The following is a 16,267-nucleotide window of genomic DNA, read 5'->3' on the forward strand; positions in this document are numbered from 1 at the left end:
ATTTTTACTAACTTTTAATTTTTTTAGATACAATGTCCATAATTGTATAGTCGATTTGGTGCATCTGTAAATTTAATGCCATTATCTGTTGCTAAGAAAATTAACACTAAATGAGATAAAACGGTACACAAATCATTCAACTAGACAAATATATTGTCCAAGCTATTGGTGAACTCAATAAGGTTATATTTGATTATCATCTGATCACTGAGTACACCAATGTATAAACATTGTAATTGTGGACATCCCTGAAGCCTATGACATCCTCTTGAATAGAGACTAGTCTAGTAAATTACAAGGGTATTTTGCTATAGATTGGTCACACTTATGGGTTCCATATAAGGGTAGAAACAACCAAATTTGAGTGGAGAGTGAACCATACATGAAATATATTGTGACACCACTTGAGGGTCATAATGAGCTTGTTGTATTTGTTGGTTTGATCTTTGGAAATTATTTTTTTGAAACTGATCATGGGTGTTATCAAGAACAACCATCACTTGTCCCATCTGATACACATTTGGAGCTCCTTCCTTGTACTCCAAATAATGCTAATGAATCCTGTAATATAGATGTACATAATACTAATAATATTATAGGAACCAATTTAGTAGCTAATAATATTTTGACTTTATACTTTGATGACTCAAGAATGCTGAATGGCTCTGCAGCTGGTTTCATAATCATAGACCCGTACAATAAGAAGTACATCATGTATTGCCACTTGAAGTTTGAGTGTAGAAAAAAAGCTTCTGAATGTAAATCACTCATGCTTGGACTAAAGAAATCCATCGATCTGGAGGTAGAGTTTCTCAAGGTAATTGGTGACTCAGAAGTGGTCACTCGTCAGGTACGGGATACTATCCACTGTGTTTCACCAAATATTAAAAACTACCAATAGGAGGTATGGCGATTGATTAATTATTTCAAATATTTTAAAATTATTTATGTTCTGAGGCTTAGAAATGCTACAACATATGCATTAGCTAATGCAGCCACTAGAATGTCCTTGAAAAATGGTTTTTCTATAGAAACTATATATAAACCTTTTGTGCCTAATAACATTACTAATTTTTGTGTTTTCAATGACGACTAATAGATACTACATTTTATGTCTAGTGCATACATGTTTAAATATGTTTCCAATGAAGAGGAAGAGCATGACAAGGCTTTTCAAGAGGCATCTAATGCAATGAAAGGAAATACTATTCCTAAAGGCCTAGTGTCCCCAGAAAAATTATATGACCTGCAAAATAAGTTCATAGGACCAATCAATACTAAGAATCAAAGCTCGAAATTATCATCTGAACAAGTCAACTTGGGAACTTAGGAAGATCTGAAATATTTAAACCTGAGTACATGTTATTCTCCACAAGAATGACAAGCATTCATCCACCTGTTCAAACAGTATCGGGATGTGTTTGCATGGACCTACAACAATTTGAAGATGTATGATACCTGTATCATATAGCATGTCATTCCCATTAAAGAAGTGGTGAAACCTTTCTAGCAGAAGCTAAGGAAATTTCATCTAATGCTGGAACCCATGATTCAAAAGGAATTGAGGAAGTTGTTGGATGCTCAAATCATCTTCAAGGTTAGACACTCTACTTGGGTTTCTAATTTGGTCCTAGTCAGAAATAAGGTGACATAAGGTTATGTATACTTTCGCAACCTCAATCAGGCATCAGATAAAGATAATTACCTAGTGCCATCCATGGAACATATCCTCCAAATAATATTTGGGTCTGAGATGTTCTCGCTGCTAGATGGCTTTTCCGGCTATAATCAAGTGTTAGTGACAGAACCAGATCGTCTCAAAACTACCTTTAGGATGAAGTGGGGAACATTCGCCTTTAAGTGAATGCCATTCAGGCTTATTAATGTCGATGCTACATTTCAAAGAGCGATGAACATCACTTTCCGTGGCCTGATAGGCCAAAGTGTAGGTTTTTATTTGGATGATGTAACTATGTTTTCCAAAAGAAGACCAAATCATGTAAGTCATCTAAAGAAAATATTTTGAGTGGTGTCATAAATATGGGATTTCACTCAATCCCAAGAAAATCATCTTGGGTGTGTCAGAAGGCACTCTGTTAAGACACATCATTGCAAAGAGTGGAATTAAAGTTGACCCCAATAGGGTCAGAGCTATAACTCGGATCGTGTTCCTAGTGAATAAGAAGGTTATGTAGTCTTTCTTAGGGAAGGTTCATTTCCTACGAAAATTCATCTCTGACTATGCTTAGATAGTTAAACATCTATAGGAGACGATTAAGAAAGATGTGACTTATAAATGGGACAAAAGGAAAAAAGAATATTTCGCTCAAATTAAACAAGTTATTGCCAACGCATCTGCGTTATTTAGTATTGATTAGGGAAAATACGATTGTGCTCACTTAGAAGGATGTTAAAGGAAACAAATAACCTATTTATTTCATGAGTGATGGCTTACAGGGGTCAGAGTTGAATTATCTTGCCATCGATAAATAAGATTATGTTGTGTATAAGGTGGTAAAATATTGCAGGCCCTATAGTATTAAAGCTCACACAATCATATATGTGCCTCATCGAGTGGTCATAACATTTTTTGTGCAACAGGAGCTGGGTGAGGAGAGGGAAAATTGGATGACCTGTTTACAAGAATATGATCTCGAGTTTAAACCAGTTCATACGATTAAGGGTCATGGCCTCTGTCAACTTGTAGTTGAAGAGAGAGATGTCCCAGAGAAATATATTTCAGGTTGGGAGTAGGAAATAGAAATGTATAATGTCGAACAAGTTCACCTGACCAAATCTATAGTGCCATGGTATTCAGACGTACGGAAATTATTAGAGCAAAACACCTTGCCCACGCATTTATCAAATAAAAAAAAGAGGGAAATGTTCTTTAAAGCTCTATCCTATCATCTTGTTCATGGAGTGATTTTTATAAACCACCATAATGATGTCTTTCTAAGATATGTTGAGCCTCCAAACATGGATAATGTCCTAAGAGACCTACACGAGTGACTGACATGTAGTCATAAAGCGAGCGATACAAATATGCATAAAGTAATGAGGGTTGGTTATTATTGGCTCACCTTATTCAGAGATTCTCACAATTATGCTAGCAAGTTCCCATCTTGTCATAGATGTGTTGGTCAGAATTCGGCCACCCCACTGCTACCAATCGCAGTTGAGTAACCTTTACAACAGTGGGGACTAGATGTTACTGGAGAAATATTTTCACTTTTTTGAAGCAACACAAATACATTCTAACAACAATAGCTTATTTCACTCAGTGTACATAAGAAATTCCTTTAAGAAAAGTTAACAACCAGGAATTCATCCACTTGTTAAAGAAAAACATTCTAACAAGGTTTGGTGTTCCAATGTCTCTTGTTTTTTTATAATGCAACTTATTTTTCTTCATTGAAATTTTATGGATTTTCATTAGAAAATGGTATTGTATTAAAGCATGCATCTAACTATTACTCGCAGAAAAATGGTTTAGCTGAATCAATAAACAAAAATCTTATATGCATAATTAAGAAAACCATTTTCTATGAGCAAAGGAACTGGCACAATGATTTGACAGATTCATTATGGGTTTACCATGTAACTCCAAATCATTCCCTCAAAATCTCACCTCACTTCCTGGTATACGACAAAGAAGTTATCTTGCCTCTGAACCTATATCTCCCAGCCTTACAACTCTCCCAGGAGTCCCAAGGTATACCTTGCCTTGTAGTTCAAATCAAGATAAATACCTTGCTCAAACTTGAGGAAGAAAGGCTCAAACCCAAAGAAAGATTTATCGTTCATCAAAATCGTATTAAGCATTGATTCGACAAGAAATCCGCAAGGACAAATAGTTTCGATGTGGATGGCTTAGTATTGAAGAGGGAAAAATCCCACAAAGTTCCAATCTCTTTGGATTGGCCCTTTCCCATCGAATAAAAGCTCGATCATAATAATTTCAAGATGAAATCCTTAGATGGGAGGACTAATCCTCTTCTCGTAAATGGCCAAGGTTTGAAGAATTATTTCTAATAGCATCTCTAAGTTGTGTTCCCCGTACAATATTTTCTTTTGTTTCTTTTCTTTTCATCACTGTCAGTTATATGTGTGTCATGTCAAGTTGGGTCTTGTTTTATTTTATGGCTTGGTAATTGTACATAAATAAGGCCTTGTGTGAAAATTGCATGGCTCAAAAAGACTTTGTGGTGAAATAAAGAGAAAATGCGACAACCAAAATGCTTGGCTATCCATTTTCTTCTTCTTATTTGTTTAGGAATACATCATATATTGAGATAAGTTCAGATGGAAAATATGATACATCCCAAAGGAAAACCTTGAGGGAACCTATTAGATCTGCACCTATTCTAGTATCCAAACTCCTCAACTTAGGGTATATCTACTTAGTGTGTTACATGCTTATGAAATCTAGTAGAGAAGGGACAAGGGAAAAATCTAAAGCGAGCAAACCAATATCAGAGGTTATATAAATACTTCTCTAAAGGGGAAACCTCCTCTACTCTCAAGAAGTCAGGATCCCTCTTTCACCTGTTGAAAATAGTGTCGAAGCATAGTCCTATTAAATAAATATATAAATGGTAAAAGAATATAAGGGCTTCCTGCCTAAGGAGGTGAAGCAAGCGACTTTGTCAGGGCATTGTCCATGTATACTGGCAGCGAAGCAATGTTTTTGCTCCTGTAGTGACTACATCGAGGTACAATCCAGTCCTACTGGCAACGGAGCAACACCAAAGATGAAACTCATACTTTGAATATCTTAAACTTTTCATGCACATTACCATGTCCTAGTTTGAAACAATTTTGATTTGGCATCTCTTTTGTGTGTGTTTGAACTAAGTGGAAGGAAGAGAGGCACTATGTATATAATCAGGTCAAAAGGGGGAATTCAAGGCAATATAATTGGTGAATTAATACTTCCTAAAGGACTGACCCTTTAACTAAAATGTTATTCCTAGGGATAAAAGTTGAAGTTCACCCACTGTGTCGCCAAGTGTTGTCGTTGCTACAACACCCTCCAAATTTTCACTACATTTAAATTTTGGAGCCTACTCAACTGTTACATCAAGTGTCACCTTGGTCATCAAGAGTCATCTCAAGTCATTCTATATGTTTCAATTCATCTTGGTAATTCTTAAATGTCTTCGCATTAATTAGAACATCTCTACTATATTTCATGGTCATGACACCTTTGTTTGTTGAAAAATGACACCTTTTGGTCGCAGTCGCACACACTTTGTCTATTGTAATTGGGGAGTGTATGTAAACTGGAATTTCAATGCTTATTTATCATTGTTCAAGCATTTCTAAGTTTTATTATTGAGTTGGTATGTGTCGCACACAAATTCATGTCTAAACTCATTGTGTTCGCCCCTTGTTCTATCCTTTAGACTTAGACAAATTTTGGTTGCTCAAGTGAACCCATTAAGGCAAGGAGCGCAAAATCACACTCTTAAGCCTTGAGCAAGAATCCTTCATTGTTTGGAAGTATTCTCTGCGCCCTTCAAGAGCGCATAACGCACTCTTAAGCATCTTTACCCTTCCTTATTCCAAACTATGTCTTCAAGAACCAAGTCTTCCTTTGAGTGCACTCCTTCGACTCGAAGAACTACCCCCTCCTTGAGCACATGAGAGAACTCTGAAGACCTGAAACCTAACCCCTTAAGCCTTCAACAATGTGCTATGCTCCCTCCTTTTCCTTCTTAAGCACAAGGGTGTACCCTAAATCTTTGAAGGCTTTCCCTTCATCCTTCATCTCTGTGCCATGCGCCCTCCTTGTCTCCCTTGAGCACATAGTGTACTTAGGAATCCCAAAGCCTCATCCTTCGACCTTAGGACCTGTGCCCTGCAACCTAGCTTAATTTTATGTCTCTCCTCTTGAGCGCATGAGCACATTCGAAATCCTTGAAGCATCATCTCCTCAACCCTTCAGCCTTTTGAAGTGCGCCCTTGCACCCAAAAGTCCTCCCTGTTCCTCTCAAGTGCACTGTCAAGTCATGAACATAATTATGCATGAAACATGTTAGAATGGTATATTTTTTAGGCTAATGTTTGCTTTCCATGTGTGATTGTCGTTACAACCATTCCAAGAATAGAATGGCAAGGATGCATCAAGAATATTGGGTAAATATGGTAGTCAAGGGAAGCATTTGAAAACAAAGAACACATTGGAATCTTGATGATCGAAGCAGAAATAAAGACTCCATAGGATCAAAGACCCTTTGGAGGGCGAAGACATCAATGATCATAATTTGCATGCAAGAGAAAATATACAAGTGGAATCCATGTCACCTATTGAAGAAATTCCATGTCATCAGTCACTACAAGTATTAGTCATAAATGATAGTGACTTTTCATGTCCTCATCACATGATGATGTGGAAGATATGATGTAATCATGTAATTATTGTAAAGACGAAGAAGTGGAAGTCCAAGAGTCATGTATGGAAAAAAGAGTCATGTATATAAATCCAAAAGACATGCAATTACAAGAGTCATATGGAATTCCAAAAGTCATTTGGAAGTCCAAAAGTCATTAGAAGTTGGAAAGTCAAGTGTCATGAGGATCTGAAAGGTCATGCCTCAAGTTATAAGAGGATCATCATTACTCAAGCAAATGACTTTTAACCTTGGATTCTCCCATAAGGCATTAGAGAGCTAGAGATAGTACTTTTGGGGGGAAAGTAGTGGCTCTAATGCTCCACTATTGGAGCTAGCATTTATTGCACCTATGTATCTTGGAACTTTTTCTTAATACTTGAAGCCTTACAACCAACACATTTTCGTGCATAAATCAGATGTTTTGAGACTATTCTTCTAATGTTTTCGATTTATGTTGGATTTTCATATGTATTGAAGTAATCAAATTGTTTTTGTGACTTTGGTGCTTAACTTGTTGGAAATGTGTTGTGATGATTTAATAATCATTGCATCTATGTGAACTACTTCGCTTGATGTATAACAATTCTTTCTCGTCTATGTGTATGTGTCTCCATTAGATTAGTACTATTACTTATATTTTAGAGGCTCACTTCCTCTCCCTTGCAGTGAAAGAACCCTGATACAGCTACAACTGAACATTTCGCAAGGCACACTCTCTTGCTCATTCAAAAGCACATGTGCGCTTCTTTCTCATGCTAACTTATTAAGCCGAGGAATATATTTATGTAAACATCAGTCAGGCCATATTTTTGGATGGGACTTCTACACCAAACAGTGTGGGGTCTAATTGGAACCTCATGTCAGGGAGATCCCATGTATATTGGTGGTATCCAACACCATCAAAAAAACCCTAGAGCTTGCATAATCACATTCTTCAAGATTTTCCTAGGATTTACAAACCCTATTGAAAATAACATCATTATACTCTTATATGTGCGCCACACATACTCCTTTTTAATCTTGTTGGATAGTTATTCATTAATGTTGTAATACTTTCCATTTCACAAAAGCTTTATAACAGTCAACATTAGTTTCTTATATAATTTGATCATTAGGAAGGAAGTTTCAACACATTTATCTTCAGACATTAACATCACCATGTAATCGAAATGTCCTGGAAGATATCGTTGATATGGCCAGAATTTACACACACTCTTTAGCAACCCTTGTAACATTGAGAATTTATTCTAGACTTCTGGAAACAAATGTAGCTTTTAACACTAGTAGCAAATATATTTCCATATCCAATATGTCCAAAACCATAGAATCTTCATGCCTCCTTGATTTTTCCAAAGTAACTCGACCTCTTCAAAACCATAATCCCTTGAGCATGATTTGAATTAAAATAATCAAAATGTTCTCATGACACTTGAAGCAAATGTATCTAAGATGCATTTTTCCTTACCAAGATACTTCAAGGGATTTGCTTCAAATTTGATAACCAAGATTCTCAAAGGTTGAACAATATTTCTTGTAGATGATCTACTTAACTTCCTCGGTTTCAGGGATGTGACCTTTGATCAAATAACCATACTTCTCAATAACTTTGTCATATAGGTAATGTAAGAAATATTCTGCATACTTGAGATGATATTTCCACAGAGATGACATATTCTTTTTGTATCAAGGAAAAAATTTACACAGGTCTATACAAAATTTAATCCAACTCGCATTTAGGATTCCAAACATTCTTAGTACAAGTTCATGTGGTTCATCCTTCTTATTATGTCTTTTAGGCTCATCGATTACGGCTTATATCCTTTAGGTGTTCTAGGGTTTAATAAATTGTAGTCATACAGAGAAATGGATTCTTCCATTTTTGTTAACATGTATCATGTTAATAGAATAATATGTTTCAACACCTTCCATAGAGATCTACATTTCATCAATCAAGGCAAGCAGACAAGGCCCTTTATTGACAACATTCAAAACTTGTCTCTAATTATCCTTTTGAACGACATTTTAATATAGGCTCAAAAAAATTCAGTTATATTGCCTTTGATTTTCAAATAGAAGAACAACACCTTGAATTTGTTTTATGGTGTATGGAACAATCTTATTTTGAGTGTGTATTCTCAAACTTGTTTGTACTTCAGATTGAGGAAATCACTTTGCAATTTTAACCTTGTAACTATTGCCCAAAATAATTTTGATTTTGACCAAAATCAATAATACATGCCTTGTTATACAAGCATACTCTAGTAGAGATCGTGACGGGAGGACGACTGAAGCGCTCTGCATCCTCAGCAATGGAACCCCGCTGACAGGGGTTTGCAGGCCATCCCACGGCCCTGTAAAACCCCACCCTCTCCCGTACCAGCTCCACCCTGGACTGCTCTCGATATCTGTGCGGGCAACTGGCTCACCCTTCCCGCGCCCGTGACCCTCTCTCTTACGGTTTTAACCCTGCCCTCAGTTTTTACCCTCTTTTACCTTGGTTTTTTTCCTATTCCTGGTCTCCTGCTCTCCACTACATCGGAACGGCGCCCATCCGGATCGGTCGACAGCTTGCGAAGGCGACGTTTACAAAGCGGTTAGTGGAGAACGGCCGCAGTTACACTTCCTGATCGGGCTCTACAGGCTATTCCTTCTGTTTCCGGTGAACCCCAAGCGGTTATCTGGCATCGAGGAGGGTTTGGGACGGTTACCATTTTTCGTGGGAAGCAGGAAGCAGCTGCCGACATGGATTCGGAGGATGTGGACTACTCGGGGTCTCCGCTGGCCGACAACTCAATCTGGCGGTCCACGTTTTCTTCTTCTGGGGGTATGCTCAATGGAAGCCTGTCTGTTGGCTTGGAAAACGTCTCCCCCCCCTCTGACCCAACTCCCCCATCTGAATTTTTTCCAGGTGAACCCTCCTCCTGGAACTCTTTCGCAGTCCCCTCCCCGGCTGCATTGGGTTTTTTGGCTGATTGTATTCAACCCTCCCCGAACGGAGTTCCTCCCCCACATTCGGACCCCCCATCCTTTGTCCCTCCACCTGTTATCCAGGCGGCGACCCCTTTCCCTCCGGTGACAAACCCCCCCTCCTCGGTTTCAAACCCTCCATCGGCTCCCTCCGCCCCCTCTGGCAGCTATCACACGGTCCCTCCCCTCCCTGAAGCATTCCCCCCCCTGAATCTACCCCCCTCCCCACCCCTCCTGTTCCTCCCCCGGTGGGCTCACAGTCTACTGCTATCCCGGGCCGTATGTCCTCCAGGCCTGCCAAGAAGCAACGTTGCCTAAAATCCACGGCGGAGGACGCTTTTCTGCGGCTGGAAGAAGATATCCGCTGGGGGGAAGCCATGGACCTTGATGACTGCGTCCTAGTGGGTCGCATCAAGGGTAGGCATGTATCGGCTGCAAAGTTAAAGGAATGGGCGACTGAGATATGGGGACAATACCTGGTGGAGATTCCTACGGTCCAGACTTTTGTGCGTGGGTGGTTCGCACTCAAATTCGCTCGGGCGGATCACACGAGCTGGGTCCTTTCATCGTTTTGGCACTTTGAAAAGGCCCCGGTTCTTCTCAAACGATGGACGCCATTATTCGACCCGAAGACGGAGATCATCGGCATAGGGCCTGTTTGGGTCAGACTACCAGGCTTGCCGCTGCAATACTGGTCAGAAGATATCTTTAAGAGGATAGGCAATGCACTTGGCACTTTCATGGAATCTGATAAATCCTATCTAGCAACGGGCGCATTGGCATACGCAAGAATCCTTGTGCACATGGACACCAGAGGAGGGGTGCCAGAAAACATCAACATACATTGGAAATCTTCTTCAAGAACACAGAAGCTTGACTACGAAGGCCTCCCCTACAGATGCAGGAGATGCCACCAAGTGGGTCACCTTTTCAAAGACTGCCCCCTCCTTCAGAAGGTTGAGCAGACGGCACCTGGGTTGGATCCGCACACGGCAGGAGGACAACCAAGCCCCCCTGGGGAAATGGCGCGCAGAATGGACCATATCATCACTTCAGACACGGTGGAGGCTCCCCCTGCTCCTCGGCGCAAGAAGCAAGGCTCAAATTCGGCTCGGCCTCCTTCTCCTCCCCTGACACGATCCAGAGCTGCGAAGGGTGCGGTCTTCTCCTCGGGTACGTCCTCTATTTCGTCTGCCTCTGTTTCTCATATTGCATCTATGTGTTTATCCTCTGCGGGTATGCCTCCTATTAATGTCCCTTCCCCCTCCTCCCCATCTGCTCTCGACCTCGTAAGGGTTTCAAACCCCCCCCCCACCTCCCTTCGTTATACGTCTCCTGCCCCATTCCAAAAGCCCTCGGCTTCCCCATCCCCTCCCCTTCCCCTTCTATTCCCCTCAACTCCTTCCCCTCGCCCTCCCCTTCTGTAAACTCCTCTCCTCGGTACTCCACCCGCTCGACCACCAAACTTCATGTCCCGGATTCCATAGGGCTGGCGGTGGAAGCCCTTGTCCTCTCGCCTAAGCAAGGGAGGGGCCGACCTTCAGGTATGACCATTGCTCGAAAACAAATGGAGGATGAGATCCTTCGTGGCAAACAACAAACTCTCCACAGGGCCCTTAGAGCACAGGACACCCTCCACCACCCCCCTCCATGATAATTTTGTCTTTCAACTGTAGAGGGCTGGCCAGCCCTGATAAAAAATCGGCCCTAAAGCGTCTTCTTCTTTCAAACCCTGTGGATATTATCTTCCTTCAAGAGACACTATGTAAAGCAGACACTGCAACCTCCCTTCTAGGTTCATGGCTACCGGGGTGGTCCTTCACAGCCATTGATGTGTCAGGAAGATCAGGAGGCATTGCCATTGGTTTTAAGAACAACTCTATCAACATCAAAAACATATGGGGAGGAGTGGGTTTTCTGGGGGCTGATATTTATGCAAAGGACATGGAGGAAAATCTCAAAATCATAAATGTTTATGGCCCCTGCCAAAACAGAGAGCTCTTCTGGCATAAGCTTCTGGGATCCCCGCTCCTACTAGATGAGAATATTATCTTGGGGGGTGATTTAAATTTCTCTATGGGTTTCTCTGAATCCTGGGGTCACCAGGCTCAAATCGACCCTCTCTCCGATTTCTTCAGTCAACTGCTTGAGGATTTTCACTGGATTGACCTCCCCTCCGCAAAAGTCCAGTACACATGGAGGAACAACAGAACTGGGGACCAAAGCCTAGCCAGGCGGTTGGATCGATTTATCATTAAAGAAGGTCTTTGTAATCTACACCCTAGAGCCAGACAATGGGTGGGAAGTGGAGGGATCTCGGACCATAGACCGATATATTTGGAAATGAGTGCAAGACAACAGCCTAAAAAAGCCCCCTTCAAATTCAATGCAACTTGGCTGCGGGATCCCACCTACATCAAACAGATAACGGACTTCTGGAACACACACCCGATTAGGGCAGATGAAGACCCAGCTATTGGTTTCATCAGAAACCTCTCAGAGCTCAAAGGGGTTTCAAGAGAATGGGCAAAAACAAAGAGGCAACAAGATGATCAAACTATTTCTCTAGCGGAACAAGCTATTGAAGCCCTCGAATCAGGCTCAGATGGTACATTCCTGTCCCCTGAACAGAAATCCATGTATGAAGACCTCATTAAAAAGAGGACTCAGATCCTCAGAGACAGGGAGGACTCCTGGCGACTCAGAAGCAGAGCAATCTGGCTCAAGGAGGGAGATGAGAACACAAAATTTTACCATCGGTTTGCAAATGGACGGAAGGCAATCAACACTATATGGGAACTACAGGATGAGCAGGGATATAGGGTGAGCAGGCATGGAGAACTTGCACACCTGGCCACTTCTCATTTCAGAAATATATACAGGGCCCCAGAACAGGCAAGTCTCCTTGAAATCATGAGGGTGGCAGAACACTTTCCTAGGTTTGTAGATGAGGAGGATGCAGATGATCTCACACAAGATATCTCTCTGGAGGAACTAGAAGCCACCATCAAAGGTTTTCAGAAGGATAAAAGCCCGGGACCGGACGGCTGGACCATTGAATTCTACTCAGCATTTTTCGAGCTGCTGGGACAGGACATCCTCAATGCTTTAAATCATTGCAGCCAAATTGGATCTATCCCCTCCAGTATTAAAGCCACTTTCATAGCCCTAATACCTAAATCTGATAAACCTGTGTCCTTTGATGAATTCAGACCAATCTCGCTCTGCAACTGCCTCTATAAGATATTGGCCAAAATTCTTGCAAACCGGATCAAGCCCATACTCTCTGCCCATATTTCCTCTGAACAATTCGCTTTTCTCCATCGACGACAGATCCACGAAGCAATTGGCACTGCCCAAGAGCTTCTTCACTCTATGCAAAGCAAAAATCTGAAGGGTATGATCCTTAAGGTGGACCTATCAAAAGCTTTCGATAGGGTAAATCTGTTATACATCAGAATGTTACTCACTCATCTGGGATTCCCTTATGTCTTCATTAAGAGAATAATGAGCTGTATCTCTGATGTCCCGTTCAGCGTCCTCCTCAATGGCTCCCCTACCCCTTTCTTCTCTGCTGAAAGAGGCCTCCGACAAGGGTGCCCACTCTCCCCCCTACTTTTTCTTCTAATCATGGAAGGTTTAAGCAGATTGATCGCATCCGAGCATAGAAGAGGAAGACTAAAAGGGGTAAAAATCTCGGACAACTGCTTCCTTACACATCTACTATTCGTGGATGATGTATTGATCTTTTTAAATGGTAGCATGGCTGACACTTCGGCGCTAAAATATGCTTTTGATCTCTTCCAGAAAGCAACAGGGATGGCTATAAATTTTCAAAAATCCACCATAACGGAGCTCGGTTGTACCCCTCAAGAGGTCATCTACATTAAAAACCGCTTCCCCTTTCAGATCCACCCTATAGAGGAAGGGCTAAAGTATCTTGGCTTCAGGGTGAAACATGGAGGATACAAAATAGCAGATTGGATTTGGCTAATCACCAAAGTGGAGAAAAGGATAAATGTCTGGTACAATCGATACCTCACGAGGGCAGGAAGGCTCACTCTTATAAAAGCAGTCTTGGAAGCTACGCCGGTGTACTGGATGTCTCTAGCCTGGATTCCAAGAGGGATTTTATCCAGGCTTCAAAAAATATGTTGTAGATTCTTATGGAAGGGCAACAGACCAGGAAGCCTCTTTGCATGGGTAAAATGGGACACCATAGCAAGACCAAAAAGATGGGGAGGCTGGGGAATAAAGAGACTAGATCTCTTCGCAAATGCTCTGGCAGCCAAATTGGGCTGGCAACTCCTCACAGCAAATAGCCTCTGGACGAAGGTTGTTATGGAAAAATACATCGCCCCAGAATGCAAATACAACTGGGTCTGCAGGGAACAAAGAGGAGGTGGAAGGCATTCAATAATATGGAAAGCGGTTTTAAACTCTCTCCCCCTTATCCGAGAGGGCTTAACCTGGAGAATCAGACGAGGAAACTCTGTTAGAGTTGGCATTGACCCTTGGGTCGGCTGTGGAAACATGCACTTACTTCCGGACCAGCTCCTAACTCACCTCAGGGAACAGGGAGCCACACAGATTGCTCATATTGCAGACCAGGGAAACTCTACTTTTCTCCACCAGGCCTGGAGGTCCTCACAAGACCTGCACATACCCGAACAGTGGAGACATACATGGGAGTTATATACGGAGGCGCTCTCACAAGCACAGGTCAGAATATCGGAGGATGAGGACGAAATTGTTTGGGCATTAGCCAAAAGCGGTTCTTACACCCCAAAGGAGGGATATCTACAGCTCATGCAGCCAATGGCACCAGACAACATTCAGCAATGGTGGAAATCTATCTGGCATCTAAAAGCAGCCCCCAGAACTCGCCTTCTTATGTGGGCAATTCTCTTCAACAAAATACCAACAGGGGCAAACTTAAAAAAGAGGGCATTTCATGGTCCCTTCTGGTGCCACTTATGCAAAAGAAACGACGAAGACACTGAACACCTCTTCCTCACATGCCCGGTGGTCAAGGAGCAGTGGGCTTTACTTGCCACAAAATCCCCCTCCATCCATATATGGCAGGGCCAATCTATTAGTGCTGCGTGGGAGAATTGGCAAACTCTTCATACAGGCAGGGACAAGAACATTCCCCTCCTGATGTGCTGGTCCATTTGGACAGCCAGGAACAGAGCCATCTTCGAACAAAAACCTCCGTTGTGGCCCGTCCTTATTTCTCACCTTCTTGCTGACCTGGCTCTCATCCCAGATGATCCTCCACCTGCTCCCCATAGGACCATCACCCCGGAGATCATAGATAAAACTTTTCCCTGGGCCTATTTTGATGGCTCAGCCCAAGAGGCTGGCTGCGGGGGGGGAGCCCTTCTTTACCTGAGAGAAAACCATTGCTTCTCGCTGCAAATACACCTGGGAAGGGGCACAAACAACTATGCTGAGCTATCCACTGCAAAACACCTCATAACATTTGCACATGAAAAAGGATGTACAAAACTACAAATGTTTGGAAATTCACAGATTGTCTGCAATTGGCTTACCAGGAAATCATCATGCACTGTTTTCTCTTTGAGACACATTCTGGAAGAGGCACTCAGACTAATAGATGCTTTTGAAACATTTGAATGTCGGCATATCTACAGGGAGCGCAACTCTCGGGCGGACTACCTATCCAAGCAAGCAGCGCAGAGGCAAGAAGCGGACTGGCTGATACAAGAAGACCTGGATGGAACCTACTTTCAGCACTACCACAGGCCCTTTGATGATCAACAGGCACAAAGGGACACTTAGAACTGAAAGGGGTCCCAAAATGCACAAAGTGCTGATCCTTTTTTTGCTTTTTCATTTACATGCTATTTAGTCAGAACTGTTACTATGGACAACATCGTTTTTTAGTAAACTGATATAATCACCTATCTATATTTTTTTTGAATCTCCTATCTGGGGGAAAGTACTCCCAGCTGCACAAAACATCAACTATATATGTTTTTATTATATTTGGTCTGATACCTCTCCGAAACTCCCTGCGTGGACCAACAGTTCGGAGAGAGGATGGTTTTTTTGATATGATCGTACATCTGTGTTCTTTACAGTTTATCTTTTTTTTAAACTCTGGACAGTCTCCTTCAGAGCTTATTGGTGAGACACACTGTCTCAGTATGCATATGCACAGCATCTACAGAATGTAATTTCTCTTGATTAATAGAAATTAAGACTTTTTCCACGGGAAAAAAAAAAGCATACTCTAGTAGATTTCTTGAAATATACCTTCGATGGCTTTGACATTGATTGAGCCATTTTCAGACTACTTTGAATCACCTTCTAAGATTTTTGCCTCATTTAATTTTGCCTCCTCAATCATTGCTCTATACTCACATGATCATGTCTCATATGGATTTCCTAAAGGTATTTTAGAATTCTCCTTGCTACAGTCTGAGGTCCCTGAGATTTGTTGGCCCACAACAACAAGTTCTGAGGATTTTCTCAGTCCTATGAAATATTCTCTAAGGCCTTCTCGTCCCACTACAATAGACTAAGGCCTTTCAGCTATCTGAGGTTAAACTAAGGTAATTTTTGGCCTAATGAAAATCTCTATGCAATAAGGGACTTCGACCCTCCACAATAGATTAAGATGAATTTTGATAATTCTTATTCAAAGGCTCAATACTTCTCTTTGGGTCACAAAACAAAGACAAACTTCAAACATAATTTTCTACTTTTCACATTCTAAACAAACCCTTGTTAGGTCATGGATTATACATAGTACATTGGTGGCATCTCTTCCTAAAATTTCATTGAACAAAGTCCTAACTCGGCTTCTCCATACACCTTCAATGATGCTCTTCAACCATAGCTCTGATACCATGTTGATTTTTCATAGGATCTTA

At 41.6% G+C, this 16,267-nt stretch overlaps 1 protein-coding gene across 1 annotated transcript; it reads left to right on the forward strand.

The window, feature by feature from the left end:
* The first annotated feature begins 9,646 nt into the window (after nt 1-9,646).
* Nucleotides 9,647-15,170, forward strand: LOC149140721 (uncharacterized). Its single transcript, XM_089451052.1, has 2 exons — nt 9,647-10,601; nt 11,140-15,170. The coding sequence occupies exons 1-2, from the start codon at nt 9,647-9,649 to the stop codon at nt 15,168-15,170; spliced, it is 4,986 nt and encodes a 1,661-aa protein (XP_089307178.1).
* Nucleotides 15,171-16,267: the final 1,097 nt, after the last annotated feature.

The sequence above is a fragment of the Pinus tabuliformis genome, chromosome X (genome assembly GCF_031772625.1).
Source record: "Pinus tabuliformis cultivar Carrire ecotype Pingquan chromosome X, CPIR1, whole genome shotgun sequence".
NCBI classification, from domain to species: Eukaryota; Viridiplantae; Streptophyta; class Pinopsida; order Pinales; family Pinaceae; genus Pinus; species Pinus tabuliformis.

Excerpts from the sequence above, each read along its gene's own strand:
- LOC149140721 (XM_089451052.1), top strand. The coding sequence starts at position 9,647 with ATGTCCTCCAGGCCTGCCAAGAAGCAACGTTGCCTAAAATCCACGGCG. Across the intron at positions 10,602-11,139 it reads TATGTGTTTATCCTCTGCGG|ACACTGCAACCTCCCTTCTA; the intron begins GTATGCCTCCTA and ends TATGTAAAGCAG.